The 16,784-nt window shown below is 36.4% G+C and overlaps 1 protein-coding gene across 1 annotated transcript; it reads left to right on the top strand.

The window, feature by feature from the left end:
- Nucleotides 1–8,137: 8,137 nt before the first annotated feature.
- On the top strand, nt 8,138–11,052 carry LOC149228645 (uncharacterized). Its single transcript, XM_089378314.1, has 6 exons — nt 8,138–8,426; nt 8,537–9,393; nt 9,485–9,668; nt 9,762–9,826; nt 10,155–10,365; nt 10,468–11,052. The coding sequence occupies exons 1-6, from the start codon at nt 8,283–8,285 to the stop codon at nt 10,825–10,827; spliced, it is 1,821 nt and encodes a 606-aa protein (XP_089234440.1). The 5' UTR covers nt 8,138–8,282; the 3' UTR covers nt 10,828–11,052.
- Nucleotides 11,053–16,784: the final 5,732 nt, after the last annotated feature.

The raw sequence follows: 16,784 nt of genomic DNA, 5'->3' as shown, positions 1-16,784 counted from the left end.
TTCACCAAATCTCTCCCAAGAGATCAATTTGAATATTTAAGGCATAGATCAAGAGTAGTTCCTCTTAACTCCCTCCACTAAAACTTCCTTATGAGGAAGAAAGATAACCGGTAAGCACTCAACATATTACATGAAAGTTGTCAAGTCCACAAGATCAACAAAAAAGGGGAGATCTTTTGCAGGGGGAGCACATTAGCTTCTTTTCCATCAATGTCAAAGCGGGGAAGTACCTCAAACAAAAGAAATGGGGAGAAGTAACACCACAAAAGGAGAAGTACACCAGAGTAGAAGTACACTAAAGGAGAAGTGCATCATAGGGGAAGAAACAACCACAAGGGGAGAAGAAAGAGAAGTAAGAAGTACACTTTGATTTTTCTTTTATAATCATTTCTAGTGGTGTTATTTTGTTTGCTTGGATTATGGTGTTGCCATGAATACCAAAGGGGATAATTTTAGAATATGTTATTGATGGAAAAGGAAAAGAAGAGGAAGGAAAAAGTAGAGATGGTTGCAAGAATAATGAAAATCAACTCAAAGTATGGTAAACACAAAGATGATGAAGGTGCAAAGACTTTGGATCCATTTTTGGTACAACAGATCATGTCAAATTCAGTTGGAAACTATTTAGATGGATAAAGCTCCGAAAAAGATTTCCAGTGGTATATGGAAGTCTACAAATAACCTCACGGATCATAAGTTATTGCCAGTACAAAATCAGTACACAAAAGTCAAAGGTTGTAGAGCTAACTTGGTGAAGCTTGTTAAAATGGTGATATGCCAAACACAACAAATTTTCTAATGAAGAGCTAAGAGGGTGTGGACAATCAACATAGTAGAAGAATGAGCAGTGATTGGGGGAGTTTGTAAAGCGGTGGTCCCCAGAGCCACATCACCTCGGGAGACCTTCCCTGGAGGTATAAATTTGAGTGCAAGTGGAGTAATCCCATGATGACATAACTCTGGGAGGATGTCAACATGTACAGGTGTGTTGATTGGTGGGAGTTGTAGCGGGAGGTCCCCATGAGGCATCTCATCCTAAGAGGTCTTCCCCGGAAGAACCAAAAGGATATGCTGGATCAATGGGGGAAATACAACTCATCTCAACTAGTATGTGATTCGTTTAGATGTGGAGTTAGTGGTCCCATCACGACACATCATCCCAGAACTCGAAAGGTCTTCGATCTTGGAGGTTTCAAAGTAAGTGCATGTATATAGCTCTGGGCTGACTAGCCTCTAGGACACATGGCAGGAAAAAGGGTGTACACATCGACATCAGAGGACCAATGGTATAAGCACACAAGGAAAGTGATGGACTCACATGAAATGTAACCCCAGAAGGGAGACCTCGAGGGTGTTTTCAAAAGTGCATCAAGAAATAAAGGATCAAGGCCAAGCTTAGAGCACCAAGCCTTGATTCTATGTGGAAGTGATAACCAAGGGCATGAAATTTTTATTGTTGGATTAAGCTCCAAGGGTGACAAAGAAATGGGCCAAGTGGAGATCATATTTAATATTTTGGCAGTGTTAAAGCACTTGGGCATATTTTGAAGGTCTAGCATGAACGAATCAACAACACTTAAAATTTGGCATTTATGCCATATTAAAGCGAAGGAATAAAGATTTAAATCAAATTCGTGAATGAGTTGGAAACTCAAATGGAAACATGAAATATATGGAGGAATATTTAGTAGTATTGGCTAAATTTGGAGTCAACCAGATTTAGAAAAACCTATACTAAATCCCGTAACTTACCAAAATGGAGAAAAACAACAATTAAACTCAGATTTTCTCATAGAGACAGGTAAGAAAAGATTGAAGACTTATTTCGCACATCAGGAGGACATTCCACAAATAGAAAAACAAGAATTTGATGAGATCAAAACCTTTGATAAGTGAAATTCAAGTGCAAGATGACTAAAGCTCAAAGAACTAAAAATATCGGTCAAAATTCTTTATAAGAAGAATTAATTGTGTAATATTGTGGTTGATAAGGAATTCATGGATTGATGTTGCTAGTGTGGATGGTGGATTGATCAGTGATCAAAGGCTGTTGAAGGTGATTTTATGGTGTTTATGGTGAGTGATTGAGGTGAGAAATTTATTTTTTAGTGAAAGGAAATGGCCTTCATGATTTGAGTTTGAAAATTGTATGAATGATGAATCAAAGGTCAAGCAAGTGGTAACTTACATATCAGGGGTTGTAGCTCCTTCCTATAGTGGCTCGAAAATTGATAGGGGTTGGAGATCCTTCCAATGGTAGTTGATAAAATAAGGGTTGTATCTCCTTTTAGTTATAGTTGATATATTAGGGAGTAGTAGCTTATTTATGGTTGCAGCAAAAAAAAAAATTGTAACAACAAGTAGAAGCTTGCATTTGTGAAGTAAATTAAAGAAAAGTTTGAAGAATCTATGTGTGATATTTTATTTGTGCTTCTCATGTTGATTTTTATGATGTTGATATGAATTGTTGTTGAAGTGTTTATTGGTGTCGTAGTGTTCTTTACCTGTGAAATAATTTTTTACAATTCCTACAATACTTATTCACCCCCCTCTCAGTATTGTCCTGGTTTCTAACAAACTTTTCCATTATTTCAAAACTTGATCATATCAAAGAGCCTTGATTTTATTACTAAGACCATATAACCTCCCCTTGTTCAAAAATATCCATAATTTGTCTCCCATTCTGAGATCCGGACTTGTGAAAGCTTTACTGATGTAAATTTGTGTTTTGGTAATAAGAATGAGTTTTGTTTTGAGCCAGCACATACTTAACTTAGAGGGCTGAAGATCTTGGGTTAGGGCCCAACCCTAGTAGGCAAGGCTCCTCTTTCTTGTATCTGTATGATTAGATTGGTCTCATGGCTTCATTGTTAATTTTCCTTTAGATGTATTTTCATTTCAAGTAGTGTAGATTGTATTGGTTGTTTATTAGTTTGCTTCCATTTGTGCCTTACCTTAGTAGCAGGTTAGAAGGGATGAAAGAAGTACAAAAAGGCTATTAGTAGGTGTCTTGGCCTCATTTCCTCCCTTTGGGATCATGATTTGAGGAAGGGACCCTTATGCAGCCCCAAAAACACATATTTCTATTTCTTGCATGAGCTTTAGAGTTTACTGTATTTAAGTTAGCATTTGATCAGTTTTGCAAAGTAATATTTCATTGGAATCTCTTCTATCTTCTTTCTTGTTTTACATCTCATCCATGCTTTCATTCCTTTCAGCAACTTTCCTCATGCATAATGTAGGCAGTTAGTTCATTAATTCGACTTTTCTAGCTTATGAGAATGCTTCTTATTTACGTAGCTGTTTGGGAATTAATGTATTGTCTCTCCTGTGTTGATCATGCCCATCCTTGTATTTTTCTTCTTACTTCTTCAGTGTCTCCTATACTTGCAACTGGATTTGCCTAAATTTTTTAACAAATTCTTTTGCTCTTAAAGCATCCCCTATGAGATACTCCCTCACTCCTCCTTGCTTCGCACATACAACATCTAAAGGTGAAAGTGGAAAATATCATAAACAAGTTTCAAATGGGGATTTACTAGTAGAAGTGTGGAATTCTCTATTATACGAGTGTTATATATAGATTATATTTTCATTGTAAGTCCTTAGATGCTTTTGATCATAACCTAGAAATAGTTGCACTGTATTAGTATTGACTACTTTTGTTTGCTCATTTGATTGTGGATGGAATGATGTATACCTGTTTAAATTTATGTCCATATTCTCCCACAAGTCCAAAATGCATTGAGAAATCTAGTGTACCTATTTGAAATGATACTCTTTGGTATTCCAAAGTGTATTTAAATTTGAAAAATTTTGCTACTTCATTCCCTTTGATGGTTGTTTTACAGGGCACAAGAAGACACATTTTAGTAAACCTGCCAATGACTATGAACATGTATTCATACTGCTTCTTATTTATTGAAAAAACTCCCACAAATTCCATGGAAATTCTTGCTCAAGGACAATTGGGCACAGGTAAGGGAAGGTATAGACCATGTTTCCTATTACTACGTTTGTTGATACAACAAAGAATAAATCACGTAATGAACCTTGTGAAATCTTATTGCATTTTGGGCCAATACACATAGCTTTGTAAGTTGTCCACTATTTTCCTTACACCAAAATGCCTTGCAACTTTAGAGGTGCGAGCCTCTCTGATTTGTTGTAGTTATCCACCTTTATAAACACAAAACTTGTATAGCATATATAGTAACCCATTATGGAGATGATAGTCAACTTTGTTATCACCATTATTTACATGACTCTAGCTCTATATATGTCTCGTGACTCATCCTTTGTATATGTCTCTCTGTATTCATCATGGGTGAAAGGATCCATGTACATCAAAGTTCCCAAAGTTGTAAGTTTTAATGTGGATGGCATTGAAGGCATGGTAGAAAACATGTTTGTGCTACTTTTCTTATACTTGATTACTAAATGAAACTACCGCAAGAACCACATCCACTTGTATTGTATATGATCCATTGTAGCTTACTTTAGGCCTGCAAGTATTATAATAGTTGGTGATTTGTGTGGATGATAGTCTCATTTCCCATTAGATAATGTTTCCACTTCTTAACAACTTGTACCAAGGTATAGAGATCTTTGTAATATATAGGGTACTTGAGAATTTCCTCATGAAACACTTTGAAATTATAGCATATAGACCTTCCTCCAGGCATCAAGACCACTCCCATGGCACACCCACTTGTATCTATCTCTACTTCGAAGGGTTAGTACAAGTTTGGTAATGTGATAAATATTACTTGGATGATTTTATTTTTCTACTAACCCTTCCCCCATTGGAAACCTTTTCCACTCACCATTATAGTGTGGAGTGGTGCAACTACTGCTCAAAATGAAGTTATGAATTTACTTAGGTACTGTGATACCCCAATGAAGTTGGTTACTTCAAAGACATTTATAGGCACCACCCACTTCATGATGGCCTCCTTCTTTATAGGATAACTTGAGTTCCCATCCACCAATCACATAACCTAAATACACTAATAACTACTATGCAAACTCACATTTCTTTATATTTTCTAGTAGCTGGTGCTTCTTCAAATTCTCTAGCACTTACATCAAGTGTGAGATGTGCTCCTCCCATTTAACACTATAAAACAATATATCATCCAAATAAATAATAACAAATGAATCTAGATAAGGGCATATTGCATCATTCATTAGTCTTATGAATGTAGCTAATGGATTGTATAGACCAAATTGCATGATTAACCACTTATATAAACCTTGTCTTGTTTTGAAGGTGGTCTTGTAGGTCTCTTATTATTTGAATTGAACCTAGTGATACCTTGATTTTAAATCCATCTTGGTGAAATGTTTTTCTTGTTGCAATTGATCCAATAGATCATTAACCTTGGGTAGAGGATACATGTTCTTGAGTGTAGACTTTTTTAATTTTCTATAATCAATTCACATTTTTTAACTCCCATCCTTCTTTGGCACAATTATAATGGATGACCAACAAGGTGAGGTACCTGGTTGAATCATACCTTACTCCAACAACTGTTGTAACTACTTCTTAAAATTGCTTGCTTCTAGAATGGACTTACAATACACCCCAACATTTGGAAATGAAAAGTATGAAAATAGTTGGATTTCATGCTCCACTTCTCTCTTGGGTGGTGCCCTTTAGGATCTTAGAACACTCCCTTGTATGCCTATAGCAACCCTTCTAGTTGTCGAATCTATTCTTTAATACACCCTTCTAGGGATCCTCTCTCACACATCTTTTAAGAATCTAATTAGATCCTAGTTTGAACAAGCAACCTATGAACCATGTGTAGGAAGTGCTCTTCCTGATGATCTTGCATCTCTCTCTCTAACATAAATGAGGAGGAAGCTTCCTAGTAGTCTGAAAATTGGCTATGTCAACAAACCAAGGAGTGTATGTTGAGATGGAAAAGAGATGCTCGTCTATGTTTACTCAAATTTTCCTATGTTTCCATAGGACTAATCCCATAGGCACACCCAATATTTATGACAAACAATTGTACCTATGACCTACTCAACCACCTTTTGACATGCATACAAACAAAACTAGAATAGATAAGCAATTGGATGGGAGACATACATCTTGGGAGGTTGGGGGCTATAAAAAACGATAATCCTCTATGTGGCCAACTTGATGAGGATGTTGGGTTTTACCGAAAGTGCACCCATTTACAGTGCAATTTAGCCAATAAACTTACAAAAAAATTATTTGAATGTTACATTCTTTTTATTATCATTATTGAATTGAATGTGATTATAAAAGGGGATTGAAGGAAGGATCATTCTAAGCCTTAAAAGACATATATTACTCAAGATTATAAAAGGGTTTCTTAACTTCTTGTAAAACAAAAGATTGTCCATTAATGTAAATGATTGGCTCCCCATGAATATTGTGTTATAGCATACATTTCTGGTGCCCATTTTTGACAACTCTAATGAGGTCAAGCACATTATGTATTCCCTCAATAGTTGGAATGTCAACACCGTGAACATGCAATGAACACACCTATCGATAGTGGGGAGCTCCCTTAATTTGCGGTTGAAATCTTTATTCTGGTATCCTAGGAAACAACAACTCTTTAACATGGTCTTTCTTCCAAGACTAGAGTTGTTGCAAGCAAGCCTTGTGAGAAGATTGTCGATATTCAACATAAGATGCAAATAAATCCCAATCACTGTAGCTATGAGGGCACATTTGAGTGACAAATAAACCCTTTTTTCAGATGAATTTGCATGACATTGCTAATCTTTCTCATGTTCTTCAAAGCATCCCCATGAAGAATGACCGAAACCTTGGTTAGAGAATCCCCCACGATAAGAAGAAGCATATGAAGCCATTTAAATGCTCATAATTTAATAGAAATAGAAACAAATCGAATACATGGAGCTTGGAAACCTAAACTTAAGAGCATGTGAAATGATTCATGAATTATAGCATTCATAGGCTACAATGATTTGGAATTGCTTAAAAATGGCCTCAAGTTCAATACCAAAAATAGTCCAGTAACAATAATAGAGATGGGAGCTAATACATACAAGATTGATTTAAAACAACTAATTTCAATGAGATTGGAAAGACATTTGCATTTCAATAAGAAACTCAAGGAACATAGTTTGAGTTTCACAAATTTGGATAGGCCTAATGAATGCAAGGGTTTCCTGATGGTTTTCCCACTGTAAACAAGAAAACAAGCATGGATGAGGAGGAACACATTCATAGAGAGCATCAAACTAAGAAATATATGTCATGCCAAGTTGGTTGAGGGAATGTCACAATGGGCTCAAAATGACATATCTAACATTTATGACCTAAACTTGCTTTAATACCATTGTTGGGTTGCACTAGACATTGAAAGAATAAGCATGAACAAATTACCATAAAATGATACACATGTGAGAACATATTATTAGGTTGCACTAGACATTGAAAAATAAGCATGAATGAATAACCGTAAAATGATACACATACGAGAACATTTTATGACCCTTCTATTTATATTCTATTTTTTTTTTGTTTTTAATTTCTAGCCACAATCTACATTCCTTTTTTGTCAACAAAGAAAAAACCAACAACTTTATATTAAGATAATGTTGTTTACATATAGCATGTGTCTAGAGTCACGGTTTATATTCCTTACCATAACTCTTATGGATCTAACATTCTTGTATGGTTCAATTTAATTAGGAGACAAAATGACCTTTTTCCTCAAATTCGATGATACAACTTCGTGTGAGATTGTGATTTCTTGTTGTTTAAATTGTGTTTTATGAATGTATAAGTAACTTAATTAAAAATAATTTAATTAATTAATTCGGTAAAAAATTATATTTAATTCTAACATGTATAATAATTAGTAAAATCAAAATGTTAGAACAATAATACATTTGATAATTACAAAACGACAATGATTCGAATAATGAATTAATAACTAGTGCACTAACACAAATTGGGAAGCCCTAGATTATCGTGATACTGTTATGGTGCGCCGGCTAATGAGTTGGAGTGTGTTGCTGGCGTACACGCAGATCTCATTGAAAAAAAACAAAAACAAAAAGAATTGAAAAAAAATAAATAGAAGATGATGTATGACGTAGTGGGGTACAGCATAGGGGGGTTTGCGTTGGCAAGGGAACAGTAGACACAGAATCGTGTCATTGATCTCTCTCTCAGGGGAGGGGAGGGGAGTGGAGTGGAGGGTTCCAGTTCCAGTTCCAGTTTTCAAGTGTTCTTGCGCCCCCAAAATCGTCGGAGTGAGCTGATCATGATGTTGAAGCATAGAGCATCTAATTATCATAAATTGCCGATCGAATTCCGCCGTCGGATCTCACATCCGACAGGCTTGTTCTCCTTCCTGGTTTTGCTACTTGTGCTCCTCTGCACCTTTTTTTTCTTCTTCAGGCCCCGGGTGGGTGCGGGAATGGGTCTCTGTTTCTCATTACTTTTTGCACTTCATAATAAAAATGCTGCACAAAGTCTTCTCACTCCGAATCTGACGACGCCTAGTGTTTATTGCAGTCAATCGTGCTGTGGAGCGAACGCCCAACTATAGCACAGTGGAGCGAGCAGTTCACAGTGATCCGCGATGGATCAGCCAAGGCCAAGGATATGGGTATGAACGATGGATCATTCGAGCCCAAGGCCAAGGATATGGGTCTGCACGATGGATCAGCCAAAGCCAAGGCCAAGGCCAAGGATATGGGTATGCACGATGGATCAGCCAAGGCCAAGGATATGGCTATTTCTATCGCTGCGCCCAAACATGTAACTGAGGTCAAGCCGCCCAAACATACTGAGGTGAAGTCGCCTACTTCTCCGCCCAGACATGGGCAGGTGAAGTCGACCACTCCTCTGTCCAAAGACACCCAGGTCAAGTTACCCACTTCTCCGCCCACTGGAAATGGCAGAGTATTTAACTGTTCAGTTGGTAACGCGTGTAGCAGCTGGCAGCCTGACGAGTTTGTGAAGGAGAAGTGGGATCCTAAAGTGAGGCGGGCTTGCCCCAGTTACTTCGGATTTATTGAGGAGGATCTGAAGCCATGGCGGGAGAGTGGAATCACGTTGGAGATGGTGGAGAGAGCTAGAAGGACGGCAAGCTTCAGGCTGGTTATATTGAAAGGGCGGATGTATATACGAACATACTCCAAGTCTTTCCAGACAAGAGACGTGTTTACGATATGGGGTCTGATTCAGCTCATGGAAAACTATGGAGGGATGCTTCCCGATCTGGATCTCATGTTCGACTGCGTTGACTGGCCTGTCATAAGAGCCGATGCCTATGCCAGTGCCACTCTTCCTCCTCCGCCCTTGTTTCGTTACTGCGGCGATGATAAGACTCTCGACATTGCCTTTCCTGACTGGTCTTTCTGGGGTTGGTAAAAGTCTCTTCATCCCTCTGCTCTTCCATTTCTGTACTAATATCACAATGAAGAACGGATTCATCTGGTCTTATGTTCCCCATTCCAGGGCTGAAGTCAATACACGACCCTGGGACGGTCTGCTGAACGACATCCGCAAAGGCACCAAGAAACTGAAATGGGAAGATAGAGATCCCACTGCATTCTGGAAGGGTAACCCCTATGTAGCCGCTGTGAGAGAGGATCTTATGAAATGCAATCTTTCTGATTGGAATGCCCGCCTCTACAACCAGGTGATTCCTTACTATTTAGTATTACCTTCCCTCTCTATTTCTATACCCACAAACAAATAACCTCACACTAACCCCCTTCTCTTTCTTTTCTAGGACTGGATCAGAGAATCAGGACAAGGCTTTAAACATTCCAAACTGCCTGATCAATGCCATCACAGGTTCGTATGCCCATCTTCTGTCTTTACCGTAATTTTAACTAGTCAGATTTAGAAGGACATGTCAAAGGTTCGAAGCCAGTGATATAACTAACAGTTACTGGTTGCTAAAACGATTCCCCAAGTTCAGTTGAGGTCAGGATCCTGCACATTGATTTTAACCAAAATCAAAGCCATCAAACTTTTTCTGGTTCCTTTTCACAAATAACTGTGTGTTCGATTTGAACCAATAACCACGTGTTTCTTGTTGTCTCCCACCTGCAAAGCCTATGTAATTGTAAGTTCAAGCGTATTTATAAATGCCATTCTAACATGTCTATGGTGTTGTCAGATACAAAATATACGTTGAAGGCTCTGCCTGGTCAGTGAGCTTGAAGAATATTTTAGCCTGTGACTCTCCAACCCTTATGGTGAAACCGTTATACTATGACTTCTTTTCAAGGGCACTTATGCCCCTTGAACATTACTGGCCTATTAGACTTGACAGAAAATGCGAGTCCATCAAGTTTGCCGTTGACTGGGGAAACAATCACACAGACAAGGTGATTTCACAGAATCCCATATATATATATATATATAGGATTTCTCTGCCGATTTGCTGCTGCAAAATCTAATATCCATACTATGCATTTTGTATTTTGTAGGCAAAGGCCATTGGGGAAGCAGGGAGCAATTTCATGAATAAGGAGCTGAAGATGTCAAATGTGTATGACTACATGTTCCATCTCCTCACCGAGTATGCCAAGTTGTTGAAATACAAACCAGTGATTCCAAAAGGAGCTAAGGAGGTATGTAGTCAATCCATGTTGTGCTCCAGAAAGGATAGAGTTGAGAGAAGGTTCATGCGGGAGTCGATGGTGAAAAGTCCAACCGGCACGGGACCATGCAATTTGCACATTCAACATGGATTCCTCGAGGATTGGAATCACAGAAAAACTGAAGCAATTAAGCATGTTGAAGATATGGAAGAAACAGCATGGCGTGATTTGAAAACCATGGAATAGCTCATTACTGTCTCAAAATAATCATCATCCCAAGGCACCAACCGTTTGAAATTTGTCTTTCATTGAATTATATATCTATCATCCAATATTCCAGCAGTTTGAAATTTGTGTCTTTCATTGAATTATATATATCATCCGAAGTCCCAACAGTTTGAAACATGTGTCATTGAATTATATAGCGTAATATTTTTTTCGGGGGTGTGGCAAACCCTTCACATTTTTAGGGATTCTTCTATGTTTCTTTCAAGTTGACATATGCAATATAGTTTACAGAGTTGACGATAAACTTGTTTCGGAATGCATTATATATATATATATATATTTAAAACTAAATAGCATGAGATCTGTATCGCATGAATGGGCTCCTGTCCAACAACGAACAGGGCCACACATATTGTGCCCTAACTGTTATATCTACATATATTACACCTTCAGGCTTCAGCACACACAAACATGAACATGTAACTAGTAGGCGGCAATCAAATTTATTTGCTTTCAGGCATGCTGTAATTGAAATTGAAATTAGCTGAGTTATTTTCCAAATTCCTTTTCCTAATCCCCTCGTTACCGATGATGATACCTAATTCCCACCTTACATTCTTGCCCATTCCAAAAATTTATATCATAACGACAACTTCACAGTTGTATCAATTTCCTGAATAGGAGAAAATTTGAACTAGTGTCCAGAACATGACATTCACTTTTCCTCACCATGGATGTGATCAATTTAGAAAGTAGTTGTCAATGACGTAGACTGCAGATCTAATTTCTATAAAGAAACCAGAAGCTACTTAAAGGGACTCGAACCTATAGGCCATAACCATTGGGAATCAGTGAACCAAAAACTATGATTAGTGAGAAGTTATGATCCATGAGCTCATATGAGAAATTGGCAAGTAATTGTATAATTAGTTTTGCATCATAATTAAATAGGGATCAGTGAACCAAAAACTATGATTAGTGAGAAGTTATAATCCATGCTTATATGAGAAACTGGAAAATAAATGTATAATTAGTTTTGCATCATAATTATAATATGTTCAGTGAAAATTTTATGTTGAGTTTCCATTATGTAGTGCCGTGCAGAACCAGAAAGATATGGTTTTTTTTAATTGATTCTTTGAGAACAACATAAATTACGGATTTTACAAAGGGATCTGTGAACAGAATTAACTGTCCACAGGACCCCTGTAGCTACAATGATTTTTCTTCCTCTGACTTTGCCGATTTTTTGTTTTGGGTTCTGTTCTGAAATTGGAAGAATTCCTTTTAAGAGGAATTAGAATTTCAAAAAGACTAATCAAAAGATAAACAACTTTTTAATCTGAATCAATCCCGAGTCTAAATTTGAGATATAGAGAACAAGATGATGATTTGCTCAAACATTCCATCTTCTTCTGTGTTTCTACTTATGCACTGCCCTGCCCTGCCCTGCCCTGCGCTGCCCTGGTGTGACGACTTTATAGGATCCCATGTGGCACTTTGAAATTTGACCTTGAACCTAAAATGACTCCCCCAAAACTGAAATGTGATACATCTTTGCTGGTACGCCTCTGACCTCTCTGTACGCTTTTATACAGACACCGTAAACTTTTAAGGGGCGTACGTGGCGTCTAAAGGATGAACGCAGTCCCGACGCCAAGGTTGTGGACTGTCCTCACACCCTTGTAGAGAAAGCATTGCATAGGTGTATCAGGCTAACTGTTTTAGGATTTGATGTCTCCTCAGGAGACGCCAACTGTTTTTAAGCCTTTTTTGGTGGGTGTCTCCCTCTATCTGTTTTTAAGTTTTTGTGCTTGATTTGATGATATAAAGTTGGATAGGATTCTTATTTCTAATCATTTGAAATATATTTTATTTTTAATTGGATAAAATAGACGTAAAGCTGTGAAAAACTTTTTAAAATTATATTAAGTTTATATAAATATAATAATTTCCATTTATTTTTTCAATAAATTTAAGATACTCAAAAATAAATAATATAATATCTTTTCAATCATTTTTAATTAAATTTAAGATACTAAAAATAAATATACACAAACGTTAATAATATAATATTTAAATTAAATTATTAAATAATATTTTTTCAATAATTAAATTTAAGATACTCATAAATAAATATACACAAAGACGATAATATAACATTTAAATTAAATGATTAAAAGGATATTGTTTCATTGATTCATATAATTGAAAAGCTAATAAAAAATATAATTTTACCAATTTAAATAGTTATTTATATGAATTATTTAGATTAGAATATGTGTGATTAAATTCAAAAACATTTAAATTTAACAATGTAGAGATAAAATTTATTACTTGAAAAGATTGTAGACTTAATGGGATATTGGCATTAAAAGGATGTGGATATGTTAAAATTCAGTTTATTGGCGTTAGTCATGTATTTTGTGAAGGTGACGATGGCTAAGTCTCATCTCGTCTTCTCATCTCATGCCTCCAAACATCTGTATTTGCGTCCACATGCAGTTGTCGAATCTTACAGTTAAAAAATGAATTTGTCTTTATTATTATGAAACAAATCATGTTTTTCCACATCTTGTCTCAACGTCACATTCTCATCAGGCGAGAGCCGAGTCACATTCTCATCAGGCGAGAGCCCAGCCAAGCCAAGCCATGATTAAAGAAATTAACAATAATATAACAACCAATGAGCCGAGCCGAGCCGAGCCAAGCCAGGATTAAAAAAACAATAATATAACAACCAATTTATTAATACTTTTAAAAGGTTAACAATAATATAACAACCAATTTATTAGTACTTTTAAAAGGTTCAATCCAATCATGTTCATATATTGATGGAAAAGAATTCAATTGTTCACGTTCATATATTGAGGTAAAAGAATTCAATTCTTACTGTGAAGAGGATTGTTTCATTAAAACAATTTCTTATAATAATGATAGGATAAGTGTTAATATAAATAAAATAGTTTTAAGGTTAGTATTAATTTTACAATTTAAATAAATTATATATATATATATATATATATATATATATATATATTTCCTGTATTATGATGGAAACATATTAATAATTTTGACTTAGTTACCGGAGATTTCACAGTAAAAACCATTTTTTCGTCAACGTTTCAAATCCCAACTGGGATCCATCATTAGGACTTCTTGAATGCTTGATCGCAGAAGAGCTAAATTGAGGGAAGGTTTGCAACTCTTCTTGCTATCTTGACTCTAAATTTTTCGAGTAAAACGATTTCACTCCGTGTTGGGAAATAATTATGGATTTAAGACAAAATTCTTATTCATGAAAGCATAGCAACTACTTATACTCTTGTGAAAAGTAAAATTGTTCACAACTCAGCTTCAAATCATAAGTCGATGGTGCTAACCTTGGGAAAACTGGAAAATCAAGGACCCCTTCCCTTCAAATATAATTCAATTTGGGACAGTAAGGAAGATTTTGGCAAACAAATAAAGGACAACTGGAAAAAAAGTGTCACAGGATCTCCCCACTATGTTTGGAAAACTAAACTAAAGAACCTAAGGATGCACTTAAAAAATTGGGCGAGAGAAGATGATCTCTGGGACAAAGCTAGGAAAATCGAATTGCAAAAAAAATGGATAATCTTTGCAAGAAAAAAGAAAACAAGGAAGAAAGTAAACAAGATCATATACAAGAAAAGGGAATATATCTGGAAATATATAAGCAAAATAGGCAAGAAGAAGAGGAAAGCAGACTAAAATCAAGATGCCTTTGGCTAAAATCCGGAGACAAAAATACAACCTTCTTTCATAATACAATGAAAATAAGGAGGTCAAAAAATCAGATTGAACAGATTCAAGTAAATGTTCAAGAAATAAAAGGAGTTGAAGCAATAAAAAATGCAGCCCATAAACACTTTAAATAACTCCTCTCAACAAGTGACCAGTAAGCAGCTAATGAAGAAATTTTGCAGCATATAAAAAAAAATAAACGACCAGCAAAACAGGGAATTAGACAAAGAAATTACTGAGGAAGAAGTCAGAAAAGTTGTGTGGAATCTCCACTCTGATAAAGCACTAGGTTCAGATGGGTTTACAATGGCCTTTTACAGACAACATTGAGAAATTATCAAAAAAGATCTAACGAAAATGCTCAAAAATGCTTTCCAAAAAAAAGATTGGAGGAAATACAAAATCCTCCTTCCTAGCCCTCATTCCCAAAGAACCCAATCCTACAAATTTTAACAGATATAGGCCAATCTCCCTTTGCAACTCGTTTTATAAGATACTCACCAAAATTCTAGCAAACAAAATGAAAAAATTACTTCCGGAAATAGTTTCAGAAAACCAAGGAGGATTTGTCCCCAAGAGGCAAATAACAGATAATGTGATAATTGTTCAAGAGGCTATTCCTAGCAGTATCCAAAGAAAGGAGAGAGGAATTATTGTTAAGTTAGATATGGCTAATGCTTTTAATAGAGTTAACCATAACCTTCTTGCAGCAGCTCTAAAAAGGTTTGGATTTTCAATAAACTTCATAGAGATTATCCAGGCATGTATATCAAATCCATGGATAGCTCCATTAATCAATGGACGACCCGGTAAATTTTTCCAAAGCACACGAGGGCAGAGGCAAGGCTGTCCGCTTTCTCCATTCTTGTACATCATCATGGCTGAATCGCTGAGTGCTATGCTTGAAAATCATAGAAAAGAGAAAGAAATAACAGGGATTCAAATATCGAGAGGAGTCAAAGATATAAACCACTCTCTCTTTGCAGATGATACCCTTCTCATAGGCAGGGCATCCTGCATTATAGCAAGACGATTCAAAAAAGCCTTGGATGAATTTCTCCTAGCTTCAGGAGGAATTTTAAACAACTCCAAATGCAGAATTTATTGCTGGAATACCCCAACAAGAACGATGCGACGTATCTCACAAATATTGGAAATACCTTTACAAATAAATTGGAGCCAATTCACTTATCTTGGGCCACCCTTAGCAAAGGAAGTGGTAAAATCAGAATTTTGGAACAAGCAAGTGGAGAGAATGAGGGAAAAAATTCAGAACTGGGGAGTGATGTGGCGCAACCTGGCAGGAAGAGTGACATTGATTAAAGCACTTCTCTCGGCCTTGTCTATATATCAGTATGCAATCATTATGGCTCCGACAAGTGCCCACAAGCAAATGCAATTAATAATTAGAAGGTTCCTTCGGCAAAGAGGAAAACAAGATAATAAAAAATTCAGCCTTGTTAGATGGGAGCAAGTTACTCTTCCCTATGAAAAAGGAGGTATAGAAATATGCCTACCAGGACTAATGAACATTGCTCTAGGGACAATAATTATCTGGAGAATGATAAATGGGAACAATCACTAGTGGGAAAAAGTTCTAACAATGAAATACTTAAATTGTCATAGAACAAAGCTACTCACTGATACTATTCCAGACAGGCCATGCACCCAAATCTGGAAATTGGTTAAAAGGATAACTCCTCTTATTAGAGATCAAATATCCAAAAATCCAAGGAATGGAAAAGCAATTTCTATCTGAGAGGATAGAATAATGGGGAAAAACCCTTTAAATCAGCAACAAAATTTAAGAGGACTTCAGAGATGGATGGAAGAGCAAAGTTTTAACACTCTTTATTCTATTTCGGATTGGGACTAGAATAACTGGGTAAGATGGAAAAAGTTGGTTACACCGCCAAGACTAAAAAGTAAGTGAGAAATTTTAAAAGTCCATCTGACAGGGGCCACGCCCATCAACAAAGAAGAGTAGGATGACTTTGTTTGGGACCCAAATGGAGGGGATTACACAGTGAAATCGGGGTACAACTTCCTCCAAAAACTTCACAATCAAAATGATTGGAGTCTTTGGAAGGCAGCGTGGAAATCAAAGAGTCTGCCCAAAATTAAAGTCTTCACTTGGACCCTTCTCAAAGGTAAAATTCTTACCTCTGAAAATTAAAAAAAAAGGAATACAAGGGCCCTCAAAATGT

The sequence above is a fragment of the Pinus tabuliformis genome, chromosome J, assembly GCF_031772625.1.
Source record: "Pinus tabuliformis cultivar Carrire ecotype Pingquan chromosome J, CPIR1, whole genome shotgun sequence".
NCBI lineage: Eukaryota > Viridiplantae > Streptophyta > Pinopsida > Pinales > Pinaceae > Pinus > Pinus tabuliformis.
Note: the sequence above shows the minus strand (reverse complement) of the source record. Positions and strands in the feature narration are given on the sequence as shown.

Coding starts and splice junctions, on each gene's coding strand:
- LOC149228645 (XM_089378314.1), top strand. CDS start 8,283: ATGATGTTGAAGCATAGAGCATCTAATTATCATAAATTGCCGATCGAA. Junction 9,394..9,484: donor GACTGGTCTTTCTGGGGTTG/GTAAAAGTCTCT, acceptor TCCCCATTCCAG/GGCTGAAGTCAATACACGAC. Junction 9,827..10,154: donor CCTGATCAATGCCATCACAG/GTTCGTATGCCC, acceptor TGGTGTTGTCAG/ATACAAAATATACGTTGAAG.